The 27830-nt window shown below is 38.6% G+C and overlaps 3 protein-coding genes across 7 annotated transcripts in view; 1 reads left to right on the forward strand and 2 right to left on the reverse strand.

Moving 5' to 3' along the window:
* Positions 1 to 20876, reverse strand: part of TBC1D23 (TBC1 domain family member 23) — a 31305-nt gene extending 10429 nt beyond the window's left edge. For both annotated transcript variants that reach the window (XM_084522821.1, XM_084522820.1), the window contains exons 1-13: positions 20729 to 20876; positions 14050 to 14161; positions 13717 to 13822; positions 11141 to 11345; positions 9184 to 9307; positions 6735 to 6859; positions 6578 to 6621; positions 5252 to 5355; positions 4566 to 4688; positions 3460 to 3552; positions 1462 to 1632; positions 1203 to 1245; positions 453 to 562 (exon numbers count right to left, since the gene is read on the reverse strand). In XM_084522821.1, the coding sequence (XP_084378947.1) occupies positions 453 to 562; positions 1203 to 1245; positions 1462 to 1632; positions 3460 to 3552; positions 4566 to 4688; positions 5252 to 5355; positions 6578 to 6621; positions 6735 to 6859; positions 9184 to 9307; positions 11141 to 11345; positions 13717 to 13822; positions 14050 to 14161; positions 20729 to 20766 (1398 nt within the window). In that variant the 5' untranslated portion in view covers positions 20767 to 20876. The remainder of the gene's footprint in view (positions 1 to 452; positions 563 to 1202; positions 1246 to 1461; positions 1633 to 3459; positions 3553 to 4565; positions 4689 to 5251; positions 5356 to 6577; positions 6622 to 6734; positions 6860 to 9183; positions 9308 to 11140; positions 11346 to 13716; positions 13823 to 14049; positions 14162 to 20728) is intronic.
* Positions 20854 to 27830, forward strand: part of CMSS1 (cms1 ribosomal small subunit homolog) — a 235150-nt gene continuing 228173 nt past the window's right edge. Inside the window, exon 1 of one of the 2 annotated variants that reach the window (XM_084522886.1) lies at positions 20854 to 21068. In XM_084522886.1, coding sequence (XP_084379012.1) covers positions 21014 to 21068 — 55 coding nt within the window. In that variant the 5' untranslated portion in view covers positions 20854 to 21013. The remainder of the gene's footprint in view (positions 21069 to 27830) is intronic. The other variant, XM_084522890.1, reaches the window with a different exon arrangement.
* Positions 22693 to 27830, reverse strand: part of FILIP1L (filamin A interacting protein 1 like) — a 201119-nt gene continuing 195981 nt past the window's right edge. For 2 of the 3 annotated variants that reach the window (XM_084522480.1, XM_084522482.1), the window contains one exon: positions 25837 to 27412. In XM_084522480.1, coding sequence (XP_084378606.1) covers positions 27322 to 27412 — 91 coding nt within the window. In that variant the 3' untranslated portion in view covers positions 25837 to 27321. Of the gene's footprint in view, positions 23407 to 25778; positions 27413 to 27830 lie in introns of those variants that run through there. The other variant, XM_084522481.1, reaches the window with a different exon arrangement.

Genomic DNA, 27830 nt, shown 5'->3' on the forward strand with positions numbered 1-27830 from the left:
GCTAACAAATCTCATTAATCATCACTCTAGTATGAAAATCTAAAGAGGAAGGAATTATATTCATGCTAAACTGTATCCAAATTAAAAGCCAAGTTCTACAGGCAACATATCAGCTGTAGAAAAGAGCCAATTTTGAGCTTTCCCATGAAACTGTAAGCCAGCTTTACAGTATCTTATTCCCTGAGTAAGAAAGAGCCAATAAGAGTCTATATTAGTCCATTACTTATACTCTGCTAGTGAATGACTGACTACAGCAAGTTCTTCTCTACAGGCTCTCCCTTTCAAAAATGTTTACATTACCTACAACTAGATAGTGAAAAAAAACACAACTGAGAACAATCAAGACTTGAAGTAATGAACTTTACAGATCAGAAGGAGGAATAAGAAGAAAAAAAATCAGTACACCTGGGTCTCTGATACCACTACACTGCTTGAGTTTAAAATTTACTCACATCAACAGAGGAGTTTATGCTACTTCTTGAACCCGAGGTACTAGCAATCCAGTGCCCATATCCACTTTCTGGTCCTTCAACATTGATATCTGCTAAGTGCTGCTGGAGGGCTGTTAAAAGGCCATTAAAAATGTTCAGAACTACACTGGAATTAATCTGTTGACAAAAATACCATGTAACAATTTTTGCTCCACATGCTTCAGTAAAACACATAAATTCAGATACTGCTATAATCACCCCTGTTTTTTCTTTCAGTAATCAAAATGCATTAACATAAGCTTTATTAAAAAAGAAAATGAACAAACAAAAAGCCCCACCAAACATCCAGACAAAAAATAGTCAACATAGAGCAGCAAACAAAAATAAGCCACTACTTTGATCCTAATGACAGCTGTTTTGACACTGCACTTATTGACTAGTATTGCTTCTATAATCATATTGTGGTATAAACATCTCCACTGTTTGTAGAGCCTCACTGATTGATTCCAGGAACTACCTGCTTAAGCAACACAAACTGACAACTTAAGAAAACACAATAATTAAGCAGCATCTTCATGTGGATCTGCAATGCACAGAGACTAAACATCAGGAATGAAAACTCAAAGGAAGAGGCAATTTCCCCTGCTTCCTGTACTAAATTTTCACCAGTCAGAATTTTCTAGCCAAAGCCTAATAAAAATACAAACAATATTAAGATACCAAGTTTTCTTAAGACAATATTAATACCAAGGTTGTTATCAATAGGCTTACCCATAAATCCTCCTTTGGCAATGCTTACATACTCTTTATTTTTCTGCAACAGAAAAGACATTTTTGGTTGAGGTAAAAATCTGTGGATTGAGACTTGCAAGCACAGTAAAGAAACACAGGCTTGTTTAAAAAAAAAAAAAAAAAAGAGTAGTATTAAAACAGTTAAGATCTGAAGGGGAAAATATTTTGTCATTTAATATCACTGATACATTCAGACACTTTATTTCAACTATTAATATCAACAGCAATTCAGTTGTACCTGTAAGAAGTGTGCTAGCACCATGTTCATATACATATCTTCTTCTTCCCTGCCACTTCCCATGAAGCAGAGATGTTCCCCACCAGCTATAGAGCCAGACTCAATGGACTGTTTTTGTGCTTCCAATAGTGATTTTACAGACTGTGCAAACTCTGATGGGTTTTGAAGCATCTGTGGAATGCACAAACGAAATCATCTGCTTAACACTAAAGTACTGTAACACAACAATGAAAAGACACAAACTTTGAAAGTGGTTATAATTTGATTAACACAAAAAATGCAACATCAACACTTCACAAGACAGACACACACATGTACACACACCAGACAGCTTGAATCAGACCTCACGTTATATAAAGAACATGAAGAATGGTCCTTTTCTTCCTCACTGCTCTCCCCAACAAAGAAATATAGCTTACATTTGATAGTTTATTTTTACAGACACCAAATAATGGAGGAAAAAAGTCTTTGCAACTTTAATGTTGCAGTAAGTTGGCAATATGGCAGAGACTGATTTCTGTATTTGCATATGTCCAAGTATGACAACTCCAAATTTTGTCATTTTGGAACTAGAATTTCTAGTTGCCAGTATGGTTCTCCTCTTGTTGTCTCCCTGCAATGTTTTTTTCATTGCTTTAATTGAGATTAGGGAAAAAAGCTGACAATTAGAAGTACAAGGAAATACCTGGAGTCCTTAGTACTCTCAAAAAGTTAAGGCTGTGGTCTCCTGAAGGCTTATTATGCATGAAAACACAATGAGCTATTACACAAAAAAAGATGAAGGAACACAGACATTCTAAATACATCTGAAATTTCAGCCTACTCCTTTGGGGAAGGCAATTAATTGAATTAATGAGGAAATGTTGACCTGTAACTGGATTTGAGGGGGTAAAAGTCCCTGTTATCCAGCCTTTACATGGATTAAATTTTGAAATAGAGTAACAAGTACACAAGCTATCCATCAGTAATTTAGCCTGAATTTTAACTGGAATTTTCCTAGAACCAAATATTGCTGCTTTAATACTTAGGGGCTAAATCTCATTGCATTCTCTATCTAAGACTACCTATAAACAAGACTGAAAACTTGTTAGGATTTCATTTTTTCTCATATATTAGTAAGTCTTTCTAACTATTAAATAGTTTCTAATGATTATTATTACTTTATTGAATCTCATGTTCATTCAAGTCTAGAAGAAGGACCCCCACATACTGCAGTGTTTTTTCCTAAATAATTTTTGATCTATTTTAAAAACCTAAACATTACATAATTATACTTGTGCAAATAATACTGAATAATACAGCATTTTAACTAAAGAGATAAAGGGGAAGGACTGAGCGTATTAACTGAGAAAGTTTTAAAAAAATGCAAAACAAAAAAAAAATTATCACAAATATACAGAGAAATCATTCCAAGCAGCACCTATAAACTGTTTGAAATTAAATAAAGAGGGTTAATCTAGAATTGAAGACTACACTGGTACGCAGCTGAAGGATAGGCAACTTGTGAGAAAAATTACTGTAGAAGTATGATTAAATGTTCAATTAGGAATTCATAAATCAAATGGAAACTAGAGCAGAATATTTAATGAAGTAAATAGTCCATAGTACACCTCAGTCCCAAGATCAATGCAATTCCTCTCTCACACTGTACTTCCAAAATTTCCAAGGAGCATCTAAATCATTTTTAGGATATATGCGCCTTACAACCATGCCACTATAATGCCAATAAAAGATGATTTCTCCAAGCAATGTCTAGACTGTAGCTTCTATGGGTTTCCAGTTCTAATTGGAGATCAAGAACTCTGAAATCTCACATTCTAATGTCACAAAGGATTAAAGTTCTCAGTAAAATGATGGTTCCACCAACTGCCTTTAGAAAAGCTAACTTTTGAAGCCTCATCATCACAGTTGTATGGACAAGTCATTTTTTCAAGACTGACATTCCTCTTTCCTTCTACTTAACTCAAAAATCAGTAGAACAATAAAAAGCATACAAACCAAATCGGAGTCTAAATGAAATGCTGTTGATAAGTGCCCAGCATTGTATTGTTCTGCAGGACGACAATCCACTACGAAGAACCTTACTCCTTCCTGAAAGAGAAAGATTTTGCCCCAAATTTTAAAATCATGTAATTAGTGATATGAAAGCACATAATTCAACTATATTTTCGTAGTAATTCCAATGCTACAGGAAACCATCAGAGGGGCTAACAGCTATCAGAAAATTGTATTTTGAGTATTCCATACTACTGTTAGCAGGCCACCAGCAGTGTTTTAATAATTATTTCCCATTAATACATTAACTTACAAATCAGAAAGTATCACCAGGTGTAGTACATACTGCAATTATTTCACCTCTACTGATAAGAAATATAGTGGGTATGAGAACATGCATCAACAATACAAGAAGAGACAGCTTTGAAGTCCCAATCTAACAGTCCAATACTACTCAGCACAACACAGAAGGTTAGATTTACATCCCACTAACTTAAACAGGGTATAAACTCATGCTTAACTATACTCGGACTAGGTAAAGAAATACACATGAGGAGCTGGAGCCTAGATACCGCTACAGAAAGCCAGTAGTCAACAAGAAACACTGTAATCTAGCTACAGTATTATTCATATATTGGTCTTAAAAACTGTAAATGAGGTCCTTGCATCTAAGCATATCTGCAATGAACTACCACAGAAATAGTTTGAAACCATTTTTCATTTGTTTTTCTAAACTGTTCATTGACAAAAGGTCGATACTTCATAATGGCATTTTTCTCAAAGGTACAGAGAAGTGGGTTTTAAATTTTCCTCTGTAATAGCTACATCTGGAAAGGAATTCAAATCAGTGAGATATTTCTTCAAGCTCCCACCCGTAAGGCCTAAATCAGCTGTATTAAGTTCCCTTTTGCTGTAGCTCAAGTTGTTACAGTACAGAGGTACTGCAGTCAACAGATCATTTACAAGAGAGACAACTTCAATACAAGAACACTCTTCCCTGAAATATTTATCTGTGTTGTTGGCACTTAGATGTGTTTTTGATACATGAAGAACTCAGGAATTATTTTCTTTTTCTAGAAGGTTAGAGAAAAGTAATTCATTATACTGACTCCTTGTTGCTGATTTGCTTGAAGAATCTCAGACACAGAAACTGCTAGACAGAGAGCCTGGCTCAAGTCTGTGTCATCATCTTTGAGGCCGAGTAAGCTGCTGCCAAAAAGACTGTGATTGTCCTAATAAGGCAAAAAAAAAAAAAAAAAAAGAAAAAAGTTAAATGAAGCCATTGTCTTTAAACATGAAGGCATAAAGTAAAAATATATTATCAATGTCAAAAACATTAAGCCTAATACACACGTGTTTTGTCCACAGTCATCAAATCTATTCCATGAATTCACCAAGGATTTCTTAAGTAAGGACTGCAAGAACAGAACCTGTGATGATGACAGCTTTACTTCATGTAAGTGACTTTCTTTCTGTTTGCTGTTACAAGTACTGTGCTGTGCAGCCTACTACAGAACAATTGTGTCAGTGTGGCATTTTTACTTTATCAGTTCTTATAAGAATCTGGTTTGAAAAACAACGTCATCAGTCATGAAAAATCAATACTGCAGGGAAGCTTCTTGCTAACAAGTTTCATGGGAGCTTTTAATTCAAAGATCCCAAACGTAAATGTCACAAGAATAATAATATGAAAAAGATGTTTAAAATATCACAATTAAATAGTCACTGAATTTACTGTCAGCAGGGGCTTGAAGTCACTAAAAAGAGGAGAATTTCAAAATTACTTTGTTATTACCTTTCTGAAAGAAGCCGGAGTTTTACTACAGTAATATTGCGCCAAAGAGAAGAGATCCTCTATATCCTCTAGCTCCAGATTGGCTGGTGAAGTTTCTAGGAACTCTGATATACACAAATGACGTAAGTGCATCATTATTTCAAACACAGCAAAGAAGTAGTGTATCATATTGTAACTTAATTTTAATCTTTTTTTTTTTTTTTTAAGTAAAGCTTAACATAATTTGTTTTGTTGATTAAACTTGAATGCCAACTTATTCTCTAGATAGCAGCAGAACATAAAGGAAATAATCCTTATGCAATGGAAACCTGTGCTATTTGCCAGAAATTAAAGCCTTTGATGCAGAATTCTTTTTTACCACATTCCTACCTCTGCACAGTTTTAGCTTTCAGTTGTAATATTAAATCAGCTGCCTTCTGTAAAATGGGCTGACCAAAAGAACCCTCTAAAACAGAATACTTATCAGTTGCACAGTTGTATGTCCAGGATAGTACAAAGGTGTAGTTCTGGAGTATACAGCAACAAAGCAAGCCCTAAGCAACATTATTTTTGGCTATCAGTAGTTAGTTTATTAATTATATAATGTCATACTGTGTAAAAAAAAAAGAAAAGAAAAAAAAGAAAAAAAAAACAAACAAGGTAGTGAAAATAGGGGGCTTATAAAAAAGATGGAGAGAGGCTTTATACAAGGACCTGTAATAACAGGACAAGGGGGTAATGGTTCTTAACTGAAAGAGGGTAGATTTGCATTGGATATAAGGAAGAAATTCTACACTATGAGAGTGATGAGGCACTGGAACAGGATGTCAAAGCATGCTCCATCCCTCTAAGTGCTCAAGGTCAGGCTGGGTGGGGCTTTGGTCAACCTGGTTTAGTGGGAGGTGTCCCTGCCCATGGCAGGGGGGTTGTAAATAGGTAATTTTTGAACTCATTTCCAACCAAAACTATCCTATGATTCTATGATCAGAGCAATGAATTAAGCCTCAATCAAGTTCATACAAAGATAATAATTTGGAAAATGTAACAAGTGCAGTATATTTAAACAAAGATATGAAAGCTACTGCTTTGAGCTTGAAAACATGGTAATTGTCTCAACTGAGTACAAAACTAGGCATGGAAGTGCTAGAAGGAAATACAAGAAAAGAGGACAGGGCAGATGTGACACAGCACAAGAACAACAAAAAAGGAAATAGTAAGGGGATGTATTGATGAGAAAATCACAGTAAATAATTAAATGACAATTCAATTATTCAGTAATAAACATAATAAACAATGAGGACTATATTATATGATGAATATTTTACTAGAAGACGTATAAGTACTTACTTATCATTTCTTCTTTGTCTGATTCTTGCGCTAAGATAACGTCTCTGAAAACAGTAAAGTCACAGGGAAAGATTAAGATAGCAAAACCAAAATAAAATACAAGCAGATTAAAACTGTGTCAACAGAGGAAATCTCAATGAATTAACAATATACTTACTTTGCATTCACAAGGATGATTAACATTAAGAAGTAGATAAAGAATGGATCTGCTTGTTGTAGATAACCGTCCCATATTGCCTGAGTGACTTCAGCTGAACAGTAATATGAGAAAAGGCTCCCCAGCTAAAAATTTAGAAAATATTGTCAGCAGAAAAAAAAGCTGTAACAAGGAATAATCTTATCAGAACAGCATTTTTAAGAGATACAAGCTAGCTAAAATATAATAAAACCAACAAAAACATGTTAAAATATACATTTGTACCACATATTAAAGGAATGCTCTTCCCTCACAGTATTTAGGGAAACATGCAGTAATGATTCAGGCTTTTCTGTGAATAAATCCTCCTAGTGTAAAAGCAAACTGAGCTGTACATTGTACGCCCAGCAAATTCAACCAGAAATACAACAATTGGGCTGGAACGCCTCTTAGCTCACAGCCACTCCTCAATACTAATTGTATTATGCCAGATCATTTACAAGACAATAATAGAATACATTTACTCAACTAGATTAGCAAACAAGAATAAAAGGCTACCGTAAACAGCATTCTCTCATTTTCACAGTAGAACCAAGCTACTTGAATATTGTTGCACATTAATTTGACAATGTTACTTACTTTGTATTACATTATGATTAGTTACGGCTCATTAATTGAACACTTGCAAGCAACGGAAAATTGCCATTACCATTTAACAAACTGTTTACCTGTTCTCATGTTTCCTTTTAAAAATACACCTTCTCTGGTAGTGATGTTCAAAGTGGATAAAAGAAACGCTAGGAAGGTCCTTTCATACACCCTGTATAAAAGCTTGAATCGCACCTAATTCAAATGCATACCAGCTGGCTTCACTGGGGAGTTACTGAGCTTTCTATTGCATTTAAATTTATATCAACAAAGTTACAGCTTTCAAAAGCTCAGTTAGCTGTTTTAAAACACCATCAGGGAATATTTCAATGCTTTTTGGTATACTTTTGTAATAAAAGGTAAGAAGATTTTTCCAGCTCTGCATCGAACACTACTGAAGACAGTATGTCCCTGAACAATGAGACGACAAGTCTCTGAATATTGCCGATGCATTTCTACACATTAGAAGAATTTCTATAAAAAGTAAATTTGTTTATAGATGAAACAACAATGAATTTTAATGTAATCTTAAAATATAAATTGAGGTTTCAGATTGGTCTCTAACCTTGTATGCCAAAGGGCTTGACATTCAGGTCGGCAACATCAATTTCCCTACCTCCTTTCAAAAGATTTCTTTACCTAATAAATCACTAATCTTTTAATAAAGACTCTGAAAGAAGTTTGTATTTACTAAGGAAAAATATATAAAAATAGGTACACTCCATAGGAAAAAAGACCCAATTCCTCTTCTAAAGACTGATGACTGACAAAAGGCAGATTTCGAGAATATGGAAACTCTTCCTGCATTTAAATATTAAAATTGGTAGCAGCCCAAAAAAAAAATCTTTTTAAACAAAAACAAAAATCAAAACTTGTAGTTCAGCAATTTGTTTTAGTCATATATCCTTAACTGATAGCAAACGGAGTTCCAAAAAAAAAAAAAAAAAAAAAAAAAAAAAATTTCATAGCCAGTGAGTAAGAAAGAAGAATCTAGAAGAGATCATGAGGTAATTATGAAGTCTTCCTTACTCATTTACAATCTTTTCCTTTAAGCCTGTTCTGTAAGTACTATAACATGATTTTGTATGGTCTAATACTACACATGATTTTGTATATGTACTAAGTAGTACTGACTGAAACATGACAATTTGGCTGCTTTATGTTGTAGTCCTGCTACACAACCCTTTTTTTTAAAAAAAACAACAACAACAACAACAAAAATACCTCCTTGAGGTAAGCATCTTTCTAAGCATCTCCTCCTACCCAAGGCAGTTTAGAAATTTAAAGGAGAAGGAAAAGAGAAATTCTTGAAGAGCTGCAAAATATGTATATATATGTGTATATATATATATGCCTAAACTTTAAAAGGTATGACGGCTCTATGCTACAGTTAACTACCTAGTACAGCGCTATACCTAATGCAATGGGCATTCTTAAAACAGTAAGCTGATTTTGAAAGACCAGTTAGGCTGATGTTTCTTCACATCTACAACCATATAACAGCCCACTATAAAAACTAATGTCAAACATTATGGCTGCTTACTATTTTGAGTATGTCAGTTGCATTCCTACTTATTCGAAGTAGTTCCTAACACGAATGGCTCAATTAAAATCTAGTACAATACAAATGTGATATTTACAAGATCTTCTACCTTACATTATGAAACTGAAGACAAGAAAGCCTCCACTATATTAATATAAATGATTTATTTCAATTTATGCAGTTTTAATCTCTTGTACTACTCTTCCCTAAACTGGAATGTGTACTTCAATTTAAGAGGAATTTATTTTTCATTATAGGTCCCTACTTTCACTTTATTACCCAGTTGAGCGCATATGAGTCTGGTGTCATCTTCTTGGTATCAAGAAAGGAGCAGAGTTCAGGCTCATGGTACTGAAGAAGCAGCCTAAATAGATGGAATGGTCTTCCCTTCAGAAAACAATCCCTGAAAGGCAGCAGTGAAAATAATCATGAAATCCCCCAATAAAATTTCAGTTCTCAGACTTAAAGTAGCAATTTTTTGTAGGGATAATGTAATTTCCAACATAGTCCTTTTAAATCACAGGGACTAATCTTGAAACCAGCATGCCTCATAACAGAAAAATGAAATGAAAACAAAACACCTACAAACAACAAACCCCCCACAATATTGAAAAGGCAGCAGAAAGAATTAAATACTTCTGTATTACATACTTTATCAAGTCCTAGCAGTATTGAAAAGATCTAAATATCAAAATAAGGCTAGTATAGTATCAATGTTGTTAATTCAATAAGAATTAAAAAACAATTCTGAAGAGCCAAAAGAATTTTAAAAGACAGTCATTTCACATGTGAGTAATAATTAAAGATCAATTCATCAAGCAGGAAATAAAGGAGTATTTAAAGCGAATAAACAGCTGTTTGTAACACATTAAGAACAAATCTCAAGTGCTTAAAAACTAAGGCTTATGTGAAATTTGACACACCAATTTCCAAACACAGTTATCAACCTAACTTTCTTAAACAACGGTAAGCCTATATGGGTGAATGGGAAATATTCACAGCAAATTATGTGGAGATTCTTCTTGAGATTATCACATGAACTCTGGCTTCCCATTAAATTAACAGGACAAAAAGGACAAAAAGAAGAATAATGTTCTAGTACTAAATTTAGCATAAGATTCTAGAGTTGCAGATTACTTTTTGTTTGAATGGTTAATATGGTAAATTATTCAGATCCGTCTGTAATTCTTTACTACTTATTAATATCAGGAAGAGATATATATCCAAAAATAACTTCTGACATTTCTACTGATAGCGGAGCAACACTGCTAAGACATTTTCCTCAACTGTTTTGCTCAGTAATTTTTTTTCCTTCTGGTACCTACCATTGTAATCAACTCTTGATAGCATCCCCAGTTGGGGAAAAACAAAAGAAAAAAAAACAACAACAGTTCACAGTGCACAATAGTTTTTAAATTAGAAAATAACTAACAGTATGAACACAGTTTGAGTCATGTGCCAGGGCTGACAAACATTTCCTGTCACAACACCAAACGTGCACATTTCATACTATGCCCAGGTACCCAGTAGCTGGGCCAGAGCCTCCACTCCAGTAAATTAGGCTAAAATCTTTAATTACAGACTGTCTGTATATTATTTCACAAAGTCTTAATTGTGAGGTGCACTCTAGTCGTCCCACTAGTGTGTCACAGGGACACTCTGACATAAATGAAATTTTTACCAAGAATGCCTATAGAACAGCATGAAATGCTCCAATTTCTTTTCATTAAAAAAAAAAAATAATCTAACATTTCTTAAAAATAAGGTGCGTCCACAACTCACTGAAATACATGTAAAATACCAACTACTTCCTCTAAAGGGATTTTCAGAAACTTAGCATTTATGAAGTACTTTGAAGCAACAGGTATAGAAGCATTTTAGATATTAAAAATGCAAAGAAAGAAAAAGGAATGAAAAATTGTTTTCACATTAATACATAAGCAGGACTGATATTAAACAATTGTTTTTGATTTTGTATGAAATGACTGTTCTTCTTTAAGATGTGTATTAAATCTACATCAGTCACACAATAACTCTTGACATCCTAAAACTTCTGAATTATTTGCTGGACTTATAACCAACAGATTGAAAAATGCTTTGATTTATCATCATATGAAGGAATCTGACAACCTTCCTATAATCAGTGCTACTCTAGCCTATACTAACCTACACATCCATTCACAAAATACTTTTAATGCCATTAAAAACAGCACACAGGCGGAAGGAGGAGTTTTACCTTGGAATGAATTTATTCATGATAGCATAAAAGCAGTTGTACAAATCACTGCGCGGTAATCGAAGGAGCACCAGAGGTTTGAGGAGATGTATCCAGCCAAGGCAAGAATTGTATTTAACATTGCGTGATTTACAGTAAAAAGTAATAACAGACTCAATATCCAAAAGCAGTACTGACTTCTCGTCTTCTGGCACTGACAACCGGTCTGCAAAAAAACATAGAAATATAAACCATCTTAACAGCTTCCCAAAGAAAGTGAGTAAGATTAATTCAGAGGACAATTGTACCGACACAGAGTTCCATGCACTTGGGGAAAACAAAACAAAACAAAACACAACAGAACATCAACCAACAAAAAATCCAGCACCATGGATTGAATGTTCATAGAAAGGCATCCCAAAAGGCATCAAAATATGAGTGATTTTTTAACCTCAGTAGATTAAAGCATTTAATATCACAATAAAGCAGGATGGGAGAAGTTTAGACTTTCCAGAATCTACATGAAACAAAGGTAAAATTCTTTTAATTCTTCAACTCCTGTTTGATGTGCTCAGCAAACAACTTACACGCAACTCCACAACAAATTCATCTGAATTTCAACAGAGATCATCCCACAATGCATACCTTTCAATTCCTCATAAGCCCACTGATACGCAAATTCACTAAAATCAGCAGCTTGAAATTAACAAAGCTTATAGTCTTAAATTTCAGCATTTACATTTGTCACATTTCAATAACTATTTTTAAGTTATTTTCTTAAGACTTTAAATTTGGTTTGCTAGTATAAGAAGAAACTATTTGCTTGCTTACAAATAAATTTTAAATTAGATTTAGCACTCCTGCTGATCAGTAACTATGAGCATATAATATTTTATATAGTGTAGCACATTGTTTTAAATTCTTACAAATTTTGTAAAGTACTGGAAAGGATTAAGATGTTCCCTGTTTACTGACAGATTAATTCTAAATCCATGACTTGTATTAAGTTGCATTTGGATGAAAACTTGCACAACAATTTGGTACAGAAGCAGTTCCATAATTGAAGTAGCAAGCCAAACGCTTCTTAAATACCATGATTTTTGAGTTGGATACATACACAAAGCTTCAGCTTTCATTACTTACAAAGCATCGTTCTACATAGGCTCTTACTTAAAATGCTGGCAATGCTTCAGAAAAAGTACTGGCATCCACCTCACTTGAGGCACTGAATCTAAGACATCTGAAATATGTCAACACTGTACTGCAAATTACGCTTTCTTTCATATGAAGAAATTGCTTCTGATGATAAATGGATTGTAGCTTACTTGCAATATAAATATATGTGCATATATTATACGGACTGCAGTGAAACCAGACTTTTGTGTAAGTTCATATAATTTTCATTTTAATACTAAACACATATATTTCGATTTTTATGAAAAATCAACTATTAAATAAACTTATGAATTATATAATTTAGAAATGTATGTTCTGATCCAGATTATGTCACTTGTACTATCGCTAAACTAACATATATTAGAAAAAATATGGCAATAAAGAGGGGAATAAGGAGAAATAATGGCATGGAGAGATTGAAGTGACTAGCTTTACACAGTACGAATAGTAATTGTCGTGTTTTACCATTTTTCTGAAGAAATGGTATAATTTGACACAAAGGGAAATCTTTTTTTCTCTTTCCCTTATATGACAGGCAGGGAAGGAAAATAAGTTGTACTAGATTTTAGAGCTAAGCAAAGTACAACTGTATATTCAAAGTGGTATGTTTGTACGTATGCATGCTTGCACGTATGCGTGCAGGAACTTCATCCTCTGCCTTAACTTTCAATTCTGCAACAATAAATTAAAAACATGGCAGATAATAAAATGGAAGATTCTCTAATTGATACCATAGGACAAAGTATCCTTACTAATGAGTCACCACTGCCTCCATCACTTAATCATTGATACTACCACTGTTGCAAGGTATCAGGGATTTCGCCACTTTTGTGATAAACTTCCAACCAGATCCTGAGGCAGCTCCGTACAGCATGCTGGAGTACTATTTCCAATGTGTTGGCAGTACCCTGCTTTCACAAAATCAACCTTTCATTTCTGCTGAAAATGCTACTAAAAAATACCTCTTTCTAAAAAATGGCTTATTAAGTCCAAAATGTTCAGTATGTTTCTTTTAGAGGTTATACGCATTTTTGTTCTACACCAGCTTTTCAGATTAAATACTGGACATTGGACAACTAAAAACTTGAAGAATACCATAAAAAGAATCATATGTTTAGAAGACAGAACTTGGAAAAAACATCATTTTTTTTCAAACTCCTGGAGCTTTCTTTGCATTGGACTCTGTCCATGCAAGCTATCACTTACAAGTTAATACTTTAAAATTCCATGACATCATCCATTTCAGTGTTGGAGTAGATAAGATACTCTTTCCTTATGATTTCTTGCTAATTTTCTGTGCTCTCTCATCTTCCTCCAAAACGTAAACATCATTCAGGTTATTTAATTCAAATAACAAAGCCCTAAGACAACTGAGAGTACAGAAGTTTTCACAAAGGTGATCTAAACGTAACGGAACTTACCAATTAGCTCTTGGCAATCCTTATGAATTACACTCTGTTCTGGCAGATCTAAACAGCCATCCCATGATGCCAGGCTGTCCCCCTTTCCTACAACATTAAGTGCAATCTGAAAACAAAAATAAAAAACACATTTCAGTGTTTTCCTTTATTACTCAGTTATTGAGCTCACTAAAGAACAAACGCTCTAAAACTTAATCAACATACTTGCATATTAAAACAATATGACATGAACAAGTTGGCTTTCCCATGGAGATTCCTGATAATTAAATCATTCACCTCAAATCAAACACCACCTCAGGTATTTTCTAGTTTTTGATTTAAGCTCATATTTACCTTCCAGACTTTGGCCCTCAGATCATCAGGCAATCGCCTTCCTTGAATGATATTTCTCACAGTTTCAAGATCACAGCCTCCTTCTTCCAGAGCTTCTGCAAGATCTTTTTCCCTACAATAATGATATGTACAGGGTTTATTTAAAAAAAAATAAATTACACAATATTTTTAAATCTTTATCTATTAAACTGATATAGACCAGGGGCTACTATCAGGCAAAAAGACAATTTCCCAGTTACTGGCAAAAAAAATATTATATATATATGTATATTTGCAAGATTGAGTTTACTCCTTTATTTTTAAGGCTGCTTGTTCAACTTCTAATTCCATTCAGTTTCCATAGGGGAGAAAATAAGCTCAGCTCGGATTTTTATTTTCATGAAGTGATAATGTTGCAAAAGGCATCATAAAAATGCAAATTTAGTGTTAGTTTACAAGGTAAGAGAGAGACAGCAAACTTTCACTCACATACACACAGTGTGCTCAAAGCAAACACTACACATAAATTAGATGGCAAAGGTCTTTTAAATGCATTATTAACGTATTAATAAACCTAGGAAATGGAAAACTCCTTTCAAAGATTTTGGAACATTGAGTTTTGAATTCCACCTTTCCCAGAAATGGGAAAGGACCTTTCAATCAAACTCAGGTTTAACTGTACAGTTAATTATAAGCGTGAATGTGTGCATAAGACTGAAATAAAACATATACAAGCAACAGTGTAGAAAGTAGAGAAAGGCACAAATTCACAAGACAGTCAAGGATTAATGATACTTTAGTTGCCGTAGTAAGACGGCAGATGTTACTATGCATTACAGATAAGAAGGTATGCATTCAGAAATTGCTACTTTACAATCTGATAGCTTCTGCGGACTGTTCCATGCTGTCAGTAATGAGAGAACCACAGCTGATGATTTGAGGAATTTCAATATGATGGAGCAGAGCAGTGTCAAAACACCGGGTTCACTGGAAAAATAGCAACGGCAGAGATATATAGGTCCCTTAGGCAGAACTTCTCCCTTACTGTGTCTCTTAACTGCTCTCTGTTAGCTCTGACACATGCCTTAAGAATGACGCTGTGTCATATACCTGAGGAATCGAACACACCCAGGAGGTTAAGAGCCACAGCAAAACACAGAACAGGACTGCTTATTCAGGACAGATAGTCAAGTATAAAGACTCTTTCCCTGTGAACAACATGTCCTTATACACGTGGCAGAACATTGTGAAGTGTTATCAGTGCAACTTTCCATTACCCCAGGTGCTCTGTACTGCATAGACAATTGCAAATACCCACAGAAAAAGCTCAGTCTCCTTCTTTAATTTGCATATAACCACAACGAACTGAGGTTCCTTGCTATAAATCCTCTTGAGTTCAGTCTCTTGAAATCTCAACACACAAAATTCTAATTTTCTAAGTACCACCCTTTTTGATAAACAGATTAAACCGTCAATCCTAAAAGAACATACGCATATACTTGACAACAACCAACCAGCCAGCACCACTTAAGACTTCTCAAAGTATTTATAAGGTTAAAGGGTAAACACTTTCCTTCCAATTATCAGCCAGTTTCTTTTCCAGCACTTTAAACCATATTTCCAATATACACTGGGGTACAACTAACAGTCCATTTTCTTCAAGTAATTTTTACTAATTTGGTTGAAAGAAAAAAGTTTACAAAAGAAGTTTACAAAAAGACTGTCTTGCCTAATTTTCTATTTTAGTTCTCAAAATAAAATCCCAAAGCCAAAATATTATAGAACTACAGAATGCACAGGAAAATAGCCGATTCCCGATACAGAAACCAGGGGTAAAAATACACAAGCACACTTGCACATCCATCACCTATCCCACTGCCTGATGGTGTATGTAACAATTAGCACCTGAAAAATTAAACAACCAGATCAGTTCATCCTTAATACAAATCAAGGATTTCCAGGACATTTAGACAAAAAGACTTAGCATTCTGCAGAACCTGATGAACTCTGGGATGTTCTAACATCTAGATTACCTTCAACATGCTATCTGCAAATGTGTGCTTCCTCTAGTTGCTTGATAATACCTTACCATTTGCAAAGTCTTCATAAGTATTGCCATTAGCAATACCCTGTGACTTTACTATTTCATGTTAAAAAGCAAGAAACTTATATGCTCATCTCTCACATTAAAGTGTGGTACATTAACACATTGAGCTAAATGAAGCAACAGCAGGAAAAAAAAAAGAAAAAGAAAGTATCATTCTATTATGATTCAATTAGCTATTCTTTTTCGTTGTCAACTCCCTAGACTGTTCAGAGGCTATGAGGAATACTTTTCTAATAAAAATTCTATTCAGGCTATCTGGCAAAGTATTGTGAAAATGATTTTGATACTTTAACACATGTCCACCGGCTGTGTTTTAGCTTATTTCACTCAGTGTTGTGCTATAAATGTTCCAGCAAACTGCTGGCAGTCTAGATCCTTCTCTTTAATGAATACCAGCTAGGAAGCTTTCTGTTTACACAGACAAAAACTTCCTACAGTTACTTGGGAAAGAATGTAGTACTTCTCTTTATAGGCAAACTCTCCCCAACCCGAATGTCCTAATTTTATGCTCTACCATGGCTCCACTGCCACGTTCCTAGAAGCTATTCAAGCTTTGGTTAAAACGAGTACAATCCCAGCCTACACCTCAGCTGTGGCCCGAAAGATATAATTCTCTCAAGACATGTTACTTCAAATGCTGTAACTCACAATATTGCTAGTAGTATATCTGGAGTAAATTTCCATACTATAGAAGGATCTCTGAAATTCAAGCCAGTGGTTAGCAACCTTAACAAATATTCATAAGTGTTTTATTTTGTTTGTTTTTGTTTTTAGTTAAAGCACTTATGATGTGAGAGAGAGAGTCACAGGCAACAAAAATTGATCAACTGCTAGGTCTTCAGTTTCAGCCTTTTTTTAAAGTATTGTTTACTTCATTTATATACAGCCATGAAGTGCTTGGTAATAACCACTTACAAATACTAATGAAGGGATTAAGTAATTGTGGGGGTGTGAATAGCAGGGAAAAGACAGTAGGAGTTTCAAGAAACCACAAATACACAGGAAAAAAACACAGTATTTAGAAATCTATAATCATTCAGTAGATGACAATGCTTGGAATGTACCTGCTAAAGTCCATTACTTCTATGCTTGGGGTTTATGTGGCAAAGGTTTGGTACTGGGGGGCTGCAGGGGTGGCCTCTGTGAGCAGAGCCCAGCAGCTGCCCCATGTCAGATCAGAGCCAGCTCCAGCCAGCTCCAAAAGGGACCTGCTGCTGGACAGAGTGACACTTGTTGGGCCTCTGAGAGAGCAGAGTTAAGGAAGGGAAAGAAGGGAAAGAACTGCTGGGCAACAGCAGCTGGGAGAGGAGTGAGACCCAGCCCTGCAGCCCTCCAGCTGAGTGCAGCAGGAGGTGCTCCAGGCAGGCAGCAACAGTTCACTGGCAGCCTGTGGAGAGGCCCCTGGTGGAGCAGGCTGTCCCCCTGCAGCCCATGGGTCCCACGTGGAGCAGATCTCCACGCTGCAGCCTGTGGAGAGGAGCCCACACAGGAGCAGGGGGTCTGGGGGGAGCTGCCGCCCATGGGGGACCCGTGCTGCAGCAGTTTGCTCCTGGGGGATGGGTGGACCCCGTGGTACAGAGCCGTGTGGGAGCAGTTCCTGAAGAGCTGCTGCCCTTAGGATCAGTTTGGGAAGGATGGCATCCCATGGGAGGGACCCCACGTGGAGCAGGGACAGGGAGTGACCGTGAGGAAACGGCAGAGATGAAGCGTTAGGGACTGATCACAGCCCCCATTCTCCATTCCTCTCTGCTGCTTGGGGGAAAGATGTAGAAGAGGGTGAATGGGGAAGAAAGTGGTTTTAGTTTGCTTTTAGATTCTCACTGTTCTGATATGCTGGCCATAGGCCATAAATTATATTAATCTCTCCACATTGAGTCCATTTTGCCTGTGACAGTAATTGGTGAGCCATTTCCCTGTCATTATGTCAACCCCTGAGCCCTTTTCCATCATATTTTCTCCTTCTCTTTGCGGAGAGGGAGTAAGAAAGTGGTTGTGATGAAGTTTAGCTGCCCAGCACGGTAATGCTCATTTGTTATTAAGAAATACAGATCCCTTTGATGTGTTTCTTCCAAGTCAAAATGCATTTTGGAAAGAAAATACTTCAAAAGTGTAAAGCTTGTGATGGGCACACTTCTAATAATTATTATTTTCACAACACAACAGGTGTTTTCTACATGCACCAAATTCATCACTTAGAATGAACTTATCACACCAAAGTAAGATGATAGTCTTTTTTCCATATATGCTGAATATACTACCACACACCTGCCATTAGAGATATTACTGATGGGACTAAAAGAGGGATAAACCTGCTTCCCATGTACAGACCACTCATCCGATGCCCCGACACTTGAAAAGATTCTTTGACTATTCACTCCCACATTCTGCAGGTCACAGGCTCACTGTAGCTGCTAGTGACACACTATCTAGCAGGCCACCGCTGTTTCCAGTGTAAGCAGTAGTATTTAGGCATGCATTTGCTACACATCTTCACACATCTATCCTTAAATCAGAAGTAAGGCTACTATTGGAAGAACTTTTACAGAATTTTATATATATATATATATATAAATATATATATATATATATATAAATATATATATATATTTTATACGATGCCATTTTGCCAGGAGGACCATCATCAGCTTCAGTTTCTATAAATCTGTTTTGTCCTAGAATATCAAACGCATTCAGCCCGCAAGTTTGCCCGCTACGAATATCAAAAATACACGGAAAGAGAAAGACAGGCACACATATAGCAATGCTGTCGTCACAACTACAAGGACTCACTGCAGGTATCAATGTCAGTAGCAGAGTGGATTAATTTATTTTAATGCTTTTTTCCCCCCTCAGAAATACACTTCCTATAACCTAGTTACTCTGATTCCTACATTTCATTTATGGTCCTCTTTACTGGAAAGAAAGCCTCACCAAGAGCTATATTGAATTGAAAGTAATAAAGACTGCTCTCTATTGATAACAGCCTTCCAGCATCAAATACAATACTGCCAGGAATTAACTAAAATTAATTTTGAGAACATGCTAAAAAGCTAAAAAGAAGTACTTAACGAGCAAGGTCTGACAGACTTTTCTCATTTTTAAATCAAAACTGTTGCTATCAAACTTCTTGCGCTCACTGATGAAAGCCGACAATGACATCTTTCAATAACTACACAAAAAGGTTTTCTTTCAATCGCATTGCGTAGTGGCAAATTTCTGGTTTCTGTCCAGGAAAACAAAACAGTCAGTATGAGTGTTTAACTCATCATTAGTTTGTATCCGCCCTCCTCTCACAAATTACTAAAACCAGTATTGCATGTCGAGGTGACACAGGAAAAAGAAGGGTGTTTTATGCCAATAAACATGTCCAGATTCAAGATGCTGTCACGGTCTCTGAAGACAGGATTACATCTGCCCTGGAATCCCTCTAAGGAACTGAATATAGGGCAAGGATTCAGAGCTGCCCTTTTGGTTTCAAGAGTTCAGGTGGACATACACATCCTTTTATGTTGCAGTTGTTTTCTTTTTAAGCATGAAATGTTACTGCAGAACACTATATACTTCAATGCTATGATAACATAGCAATTTACACGCAAAAAAAAAAGCATCAAAATGATTCATGTTATACTTTAAAAAACAATTTCTTTTCCAGTAGCACCCAGCCATACATACACAAGACAGCAGTTTAAATCAATCAATAAAAAATCACTTAAGCTGGCTTTTAAAGAATAAGCAGAACCAAGAAGCCCTGTCAAGTTTCTAAACAAGCAATAAGGAATACAACTGTGCAGTTTATTCAGCAGATACAGCTCCAATAACAAGATTTGTGCTGGCATCCTGAAGTAGCCTTTAAGTGCGAACCGCTGGAACAGTTTCTGTGAGTTCTTAGAAAATCTTTTATTTTCCTATTTTTAATGAATGCCTTGGAGCTTGCCTTTATGAGCAGGCTCAGCATTCATCCCCAAGAGCTGCGTTTGCAGAGCCAGCACAGACAAAGCACAGACCCCAGCTACACCTGCACGCACATCATCGCGTGGTTTTCCCCCCACAGCGAGACAACACAGCACACAGAAGGCTGTGCATGCTGAGCACAAAACTTTGCATCCTCCACGTAACAGCGCAGAAACAAAAGCATCAGTTTGGACACAGCCGCAAGCAGCAGGTCCGTAACGAGGCGCTGGAGAAGTGCCTATGTGGAGGGGACAAAGAGCAGGGCAGGGACACAGAACCACTGAAAGAAATGGCACGCAATGCAGAAACGCAAGAAGCGGGATATACAGGAGTGCAGATGCCGGGCTTAGACGGAAACTGGGTGAAATGCTGCAGCTGGGTCCCGGGCACTCCCCGTGCGCCCACCCTACCCCGCCGGCCGCCCAGCCCCTGCCGCCCCCTGCCAGCCCCGCAGCCCCCTGCCCACGCCCGGGGGGGCCTCCCCCTCGGTCCGACGGCCTCGCTTCCCCTGCGGCCCCGCCAAGGCGGTGGAGCCAGGCGGGCCGAGCCCCGCGGTGCGGGGCAGGGTGGGCGCGGCGCCGTTTGGCCGTGCCCGGAGCGGGCGGAGGGCCGGGAGCGGCGCCCCCCCCCCACCCAGCTCACCAGCAGCCCGGCGGCGGCGCCTCTTCCCCTTCCGCCATGGTGCCGGCGTGTTGTGCCGTGCCGTGCCGTGCCGTGCCGTGCCGCCCCGCGCGGCCGTACAGCGCCCGGCTGCCCCTCCCGCTGTCGCCAAGTGAGGCCGCCGGCTGTAAAGCGCGGAAACCGGGCAAGGCTCTTCTCCCCCCCCCCCGCTAGGGGAGCAGCGCAGGCGCGAGCGCGCTCCCGCGTGGCGGTGCCACCGTCATCTTCATCACCGTCATCCTCATCACCTTCATCACCTTCATCGCCATGGGGGACGCGCTGGACGAGCCGTGGTGGGAGGCCGGGGCCCGCAGCAGCCCAGGTACGCCGCAGCAGGGTTAGGGCAGCCCCCTGCCCGCGCCCCCCGCCTCTCCCCCCTCGGCGTGTAGCGCCCCGCTCCTCCCCTCTCGCTTATTTATTTCTTATGTTTTTATTTTTATTTCTCCGTCCTGTTCCCTGCTTGCTGCCCGCGGGGATTTGCTGGTGATCTGCCTGAGCTCCGGCCCGTCAGAGCCGGGGCAGTCAGGGGGAGAAACGGCAACGCCAAGCATGAGCACTTGAGAAGCTGCAGGAATTCACCCCAAAAAGTGGGTTTAAACAGGCTTACAGCACACCAGCCTGTGCAGGGAGCTGCTTGCTGCAGGAGCCTCGTGCTGTGGGTCCGCAGGCTAGCAGTGCCCTGTGAATACTTAGCCTCTAAACTGGGTTTTATTCCAAACGGAGAGTGTTTGATGTTGCTTAATGTGTGCTGGTACACATAAGGGAGGTTATTATAGTTCTGAAAGGCTTTGGAAGTAGTAAACCTGTAGTAGAGCCTGTGGAGGGAAAATACCTGTGGTACTTGAGGAGAGAGCATCACCCACGTGCTGGCTGGGGCATCTCCTATCCCCCTTGCCGTGTCATATAGCAAAAGGGCACTCATTTTCTCTAGTGATTTGTCTTTGGAGTATGCTATTAGGGCTGATTTGTCTCTTTTCTTGATGATAAATATGTCTCTTACACCTGGCATCTTAAATCGGTGGATCTTAAGGTGTATTATAGAAAAGATATACAATACCGAAGTTCACTATTTTTGTTGCATTCATAATGTGGAGATGTACGTGTATTGTGGAAATCTAGGTAGGTTTAGGCAACTAAGAATTATTATAAGAATATTAGTAGGAGTTGGGAGATATCTGTAGCTCTGGATAGACTCTAGGTGCTAAACCTTCCAGCGTTTTGATTTCCTAGGTCACCAACTTCCTGTGAAAAGATACTTTGAGTATATTTTAGGAGAAATAACGTGTGTGTGTGTATACATATATATACATATATATATATATAATAAAGACGGGTCATAAGCCTCTTGAGGCTTCTGAGCATTCTGTTTTTATTCTTAGTCTCATGTACGTTCCTGTTCCCATGGTAAATGCTGTAAGGGATTTAGGACTCCGGAACAGAAAAGCTCCCAAAGAGCCTATCTGATCATTCAGCTAACCAGAGGTTAACTTTGTGGTGGCTGGTAAACTGGTATTTTTTATTATTATTATTATTTATTGTTGACAGCTTTCTTTTAGAAGCTTGATACAAATCAGAAATATGTTTACTCACTTGAATGATGAACTTTTGACGTGATGGATAAAGCATCAGACTTTGAGATGAGACTGTGAATCCCAACTTTTACACGTATATACAACTCCTCAAGACTTTTGCAATTGCATTGTTGAGCCACTAAAATAATTCAGGTGAGGAAACACCTAGAGGTGTATAAGCCAGCTTTTAGTGGTCTATGTTGTTTACTCCAAGAACATTCTGTGGATGCTTTACTACTTGTGATTGTGGGAGAATGTTGTGCAAACCATGTATATATATATATATGCTGCTGTCCAGATCCCACCCATGTGAACTTGTTGACATGTTCTTTATGTGGAGCCTGCTGTATTAAGTTGACACAAGTCATCAGCAAATTAAGAACATCTGTTATTTTTATTGTGTTACTGCTCCTCACGTACAACAGATGTAAAATCAAGTGTTCATTTGAACTGCATCTTTTGGACAGGGTTTACAAAGTCCACTGTAAGCAGAAATACAAGAATATAACTTTCTATTAGTGCTTTTGACAGATTTGATCATGTTTATTTCTGTAAAATATGAAATTAGTTTAAAAAAACTCTCCACCTTTGACCTATTTTAGAAAGTATCTCTGCCACAATGGTAGGTAGAAACAGAAGAATTTGAAATGTATACTTGAAATACTGACCTTTTGCCAAGTCCCTTAAGACTAGCCCTAGAATAAAACCTGACCAATGGAATATTCATTTGAATAACCTATCCCTCGTAAGTGTCTTTGATTTTAGTGACTTGTACTTAGAAGATGCTGCTTGAAAGATGAAGTGTATGAAAAGTGTTCAGAGTTGCTTAAAGGGGAGGAAAATATGGGATACATATCCTAGTATATGGATATAAAAGTAATTCCTAATCTGCTTTTGTCCACATAATTAGAAATCATTAGTTTAGAGTCTGTAATAAAAATTGAAGGTAGTTACTCTCACTTTTGAGGCATGAATGTTTACCATTACCATGCTGCAGGTAATTTATGGATGATTGAGTAAAAAACAAAAACAAGCAAACAAAAAACCTGAAGGGATTATCCATCTATTTACCTTGCCACATGACACAAACTGTGGAGGAATGGTTAAGTGAAATAGGACATGTTGATGTTGGGCAGTTAAGAGGCAATGGGCTAGTAAAGTACCGTACTCAACTCACAAGAGTCTGGGCACGTACGCAGCTGGCTGAGAGCCAATCAGGCTCAAGGACACGATGCCCTTGAGCGATTGGGAAAGTCCCTAAGGCGGGATGGTGGCTAAAAGAAGGAGGAACTACCTGAAAAGAGCGGGAAATGTTAGCCAATCCTGAGCTTAGTTTTTGCAATATGTATGAGTTGATTATGTTCGAACTAGATAAAAGGCGACTGAGCTATCCATTAAAGTTGAAGTTCATTGTTCACTTATACTGAGCGTCTGTGTCTTCCTCCCGTCGACAACAAATTGGCGCCCGAACAGGGACAGGTCTGAACGGGATTTGGACACTGCTGGCAGTGATCCTGGGCCACGTGTTCGACGGAATAAGGGAGGATCCGGTCCTGCAACGCAGCCTAGGAGGTGGAAGGGACAAGAATCCCCGCACACGCGTCGGGAAGGTGAAAGGGACGTGGAGTCCCCGCACCCGGGAGAGGATCCCGCCGGTCACGCGTCGCTGAGGTCTGAAAGGTGAAAGGGACAGGAGTCCCCACACCCACAGCTCGGAAGGTGGGAGGGAGTCCCCGCACCCGGGATGAGCCTATAAAGGGTCCCGCCGGAAAAGCGCCACCGAGGTCTTTGCAAAGGCTGCAACTGTATATATAAAGGTATGAAAGACAAGCGGCGTATAATTTGCTCAGATGCTTTTTAGAAAAGCGGAGTATTTTAGATATAGATTGTAGAAAAAGATTTGCCAGGGTTATTAGCATATGCAGTAGCGCAGGGTTGTTTTACAAATCCTGATACAGTTTTTTGAACAAACAGAGTGGTGTAAATTCGGAGATAAATTGTTTGATGATGTTATTAATGATATTAAGTCTGCTAAAAAATTTGTTGAAGCCTTGGAGAACAGTCACTAGCGCTTTAGCTACACATCAGGCTGAGCAGAGAGTCGCTGCTGCCGCTGCAGAGCGACTGGGATTGCCGGGAAGTGCTGGAGCTGGGCATTGCCCACTGCCGCCTTCGGAGAGAATGATAACGCTGCCTTGGGGCTACGGGGCAATGGGAGCCTCCCCACCCCCCTCAGTCACCGCCACGAGCAGCGCTGCGCTTGGAGTTCACCGTGTGGCGAGTCGGCACAGAGCAGAGGGACGGACATCAGGACCCTGCAGCCTGTCTGACGTAACCATGGAAGCAGCGGCGGCTGTGCTGCTTCTCTCTGGCATGGTTTTGATCTGTGGAGACCGTGCATGGCAAGGAGTACCAGCCAATGCTTTTGGAGGACCGTGTTACCTAGGGCGACTCACACTTTTCGCTCCAGATTTACACTCGTGGCAGAACTCGACAAGGAGCAGAAGAATTAAACGAGAACTAAAAACTCTGGGTTCTGACTGTAATGATGATGTAGAATTGTGGGGTCCAGCAGAAAGATTCTTTGTTTCTTTGGTGCCTGGTGTGGGAACTGCACACGCTTTGACTAACATTAATAAGCTTGCTTGTAGGGCTGTTAAACAATCAAATGTAACAACACAAGTTCTTTCTGAAATGTCACAAGATATGGAGAGTCTAAGACATGCTGTATTGCAAAATAGGGCCGCTATTGATTTCTTGTTGCTGGCTCAGGGACATGGGTGTGAAGATGTAGAAGGAATGTGCTGCTTTTATCTTTCTGACCATGGTTAGTCAATTCACGACCAGTTGAAACGGTTAAGGGATCATACACAAGAAATTGTAGTACAAGATAGTTGGTTTGAAGGTTGGCTTAAATCTGTTTTTGGGAACATGGGTGGATGGGTTTTCTTAGTTAAAGAGGGACTTCGCTTTCTACTTATAATTATATCGATTATAGTTGCTGCACGTATAATCCTTAACTGCCTAACTAAGAAACTAGAGCAACTCACAGAGAAGGTATTTGTAGCGCAAAATAAAAACGGGGGAATTGTGGAGGAATGGTTAAGTGAAATAGGACATGTTGATGTTGGGCAGTTAAGAGGCAATGGGCTAGTAAAGTACCGTACTCAACTCACAAGAGTCTGGGCACGTACGCAGCTGGCTGAGAGCCAATCAGGCTCAAGGACACGATGCCCTTGAGCGATTGGGAAAGTCCCTAAGGCGGGATGGTGGCTAAAAGAAGGAGGAACTACCTGAAAAGAGCGGGAAATGTTAGCCAATCCTGAGCTTAGTTTTTGCAATATGTATGAGTTGATTATGTTCGAACTAGATAAAAGGCGACTGAGCTATCCATTAAAGTTGAAGTTCATTGTTCACTTATACTGAGCGTCTGTGTCTTCCTCCCGTCGACAACAACAAACCAACTTGCCAAATAACTCCTTCAGCAAACCTTTCGCTTTGAGAGATATGGAGAGGGTGGTTAGGGATTATTTTCTGTTTATTAGTTTTGTTTAGTGTTGCACATGTCCCAGGTCATGTAAATGCAGGGTTTCCTTCACTCACTTTGACCAGTTTATGCCACAGCTACATCCATTATTGAATGTTATTTTTGTATTGCGTTCAGAACTGTACAGGAGTGGTTAAGGAATACTCGGGACTCTGTTTAGTCCTGGTGCAGGACGCTAGCTGTTTCCTTTTCTCTCCGTGAACAGAAAGAGCCCTCTTCACAGCGCTAGAAACATCCTTGTTTTGCCTGTAACCAGCATGCCAAATCTCCTAAGTAGTTTGAGGGACAGACGTCTGTTGTCCAGAAGTTCTTCCAGTTACCTCTGTCTCTGTGACCACTCCTTGTCTTTCATTCTCCCATGCGTAATTGCCTCCCTTAATCCCATAAGACTATAGTATCCACTTGTCAGGTTTTTTATGTCCTTAAGAGCCTGTGTGGGTTGTGTCCCTTTTACGTAGAAATGAATTGTGTCATCCCAAGACAGAGCAAAAGATGGGGAAGTTATTTTATGTCAGCAGTACAAATAGGTGAGAAGTACAGCATGGTGCTATGGATGAGGAACTGACAGCACTTGAGGGGTCCTTCTGTGCTCTAAAGCAAAGGCTGCTATTGCAGGATTTAATTTCTTGTGCCAGAAGTTTTTATTTTCTTTCAGTAGACAGGCAGTAAAGGCTGTCATTGATAAACAGCATCAATTTGTAACGTGGGATTTGCAGCTACTGAGGAGCAGACCGATCTTTGTAGCACATTCGGTGAGAGTTTTGTGGGCTTGATTTGGAGCTGAGATCTGTTGGCGGATCTGCGTGTGGGGAGCTTTGTGTCTTTCCTTTGGCTCATCCATGAGTTGCTGTCCCTTCAGACGAACGCTGTTCTCGTGCTGAAGCTCCTTCTCATATCTCTCTGGTAAGCGTGCCAAGTTGACACCTGCTTTTTCAACACTGTTCTGCTTCTTCACACATACACACACTTGTCCTGCAACTTGCAGAGCATCTAATAGGGTGCTTCTGTGAACTTTATGTGGATCTGAGCATATGTCACACGTAGCCTCAGAACTTTATCGCTACCTCCAGCTTTAGTGAATTACATTTGAAGGCTTCTCGATGAGTCTTTTTACAATTTCTGCTCTTTGCCACAAATGTGTCTCGTAGGGCACGTGCTGAAATAACTTTTCAGTAGTCTGATCTTTTTAAACCTTCCCTTTCTTAAGTACCCATGGAGAATTTCTTGTGGAGCTGTTGAGGGAGGCATGGGTTTCTGTTGTGGGTTTGTAAAAATAGTCACGCAGGAGTGCTAATGTGGTGTACTGTCTCAGTGGCTAAGTAAAACTTTTAGCTGTGAAATAAAAGGGAGAGAAATTGGGTAACTGAATGCATCAAAATCTCTCTTTGCTTCAGCAAAACAGTCCCAATTCTGTCTGTGGTGCTGTGATCACTACCAGCTTTGGCTTTATTTAGGAATTAGGATTTGGCAGTTCTTAAAGAAAGACCTATGTGAAAGGAGCTTTCCCACAAATTATCAGTTGAGCCATTTAGACTGTTGGAATGCACTCTGTTAGGGGAAGAAGAACGAGGGAGACATTAATACCAGGGAAATAAATTAATTTTTATGTTCTAAAACAGTAACTCATGTTAGTTGGTATTACAGAATTCCTGTGGGGGAGTTACTTACAGTAATAATATCGTGTTAGTTTTTTACTTTATAAAATGGAACAGTCAGGAATTTTCTTGTTAGAGCAACAATTGCTATTTTACACAGAATTGAAAATGACAAACCTGGAGCCTCTTCTGATGTTTTGATTTTTTTTTTTATGTGTGTGCGCATTGGCTGAAAGGGAACTTGAGTGATTTTTTAAGTCCTTTCAAGAAGGTATACTTTAAGAAAAAAGGAAAATGCTAACTTATTTCATGGGTGATCTAATCCTACTTGTGCAAAGAATTAGTTGGTTGAAAAAAGCTTCATGAAGTTA

This window comes from Aythya ferina (assembly GCF_964211825.1).
Source record: "Aythya ferina genome assembly, chromosome: 1".
Lineage (NCBI taxonomy): Eukaryota > Metazoa > Chordata > Aves > Anseriformes > Anatidae > Aythya > Aythya ferina.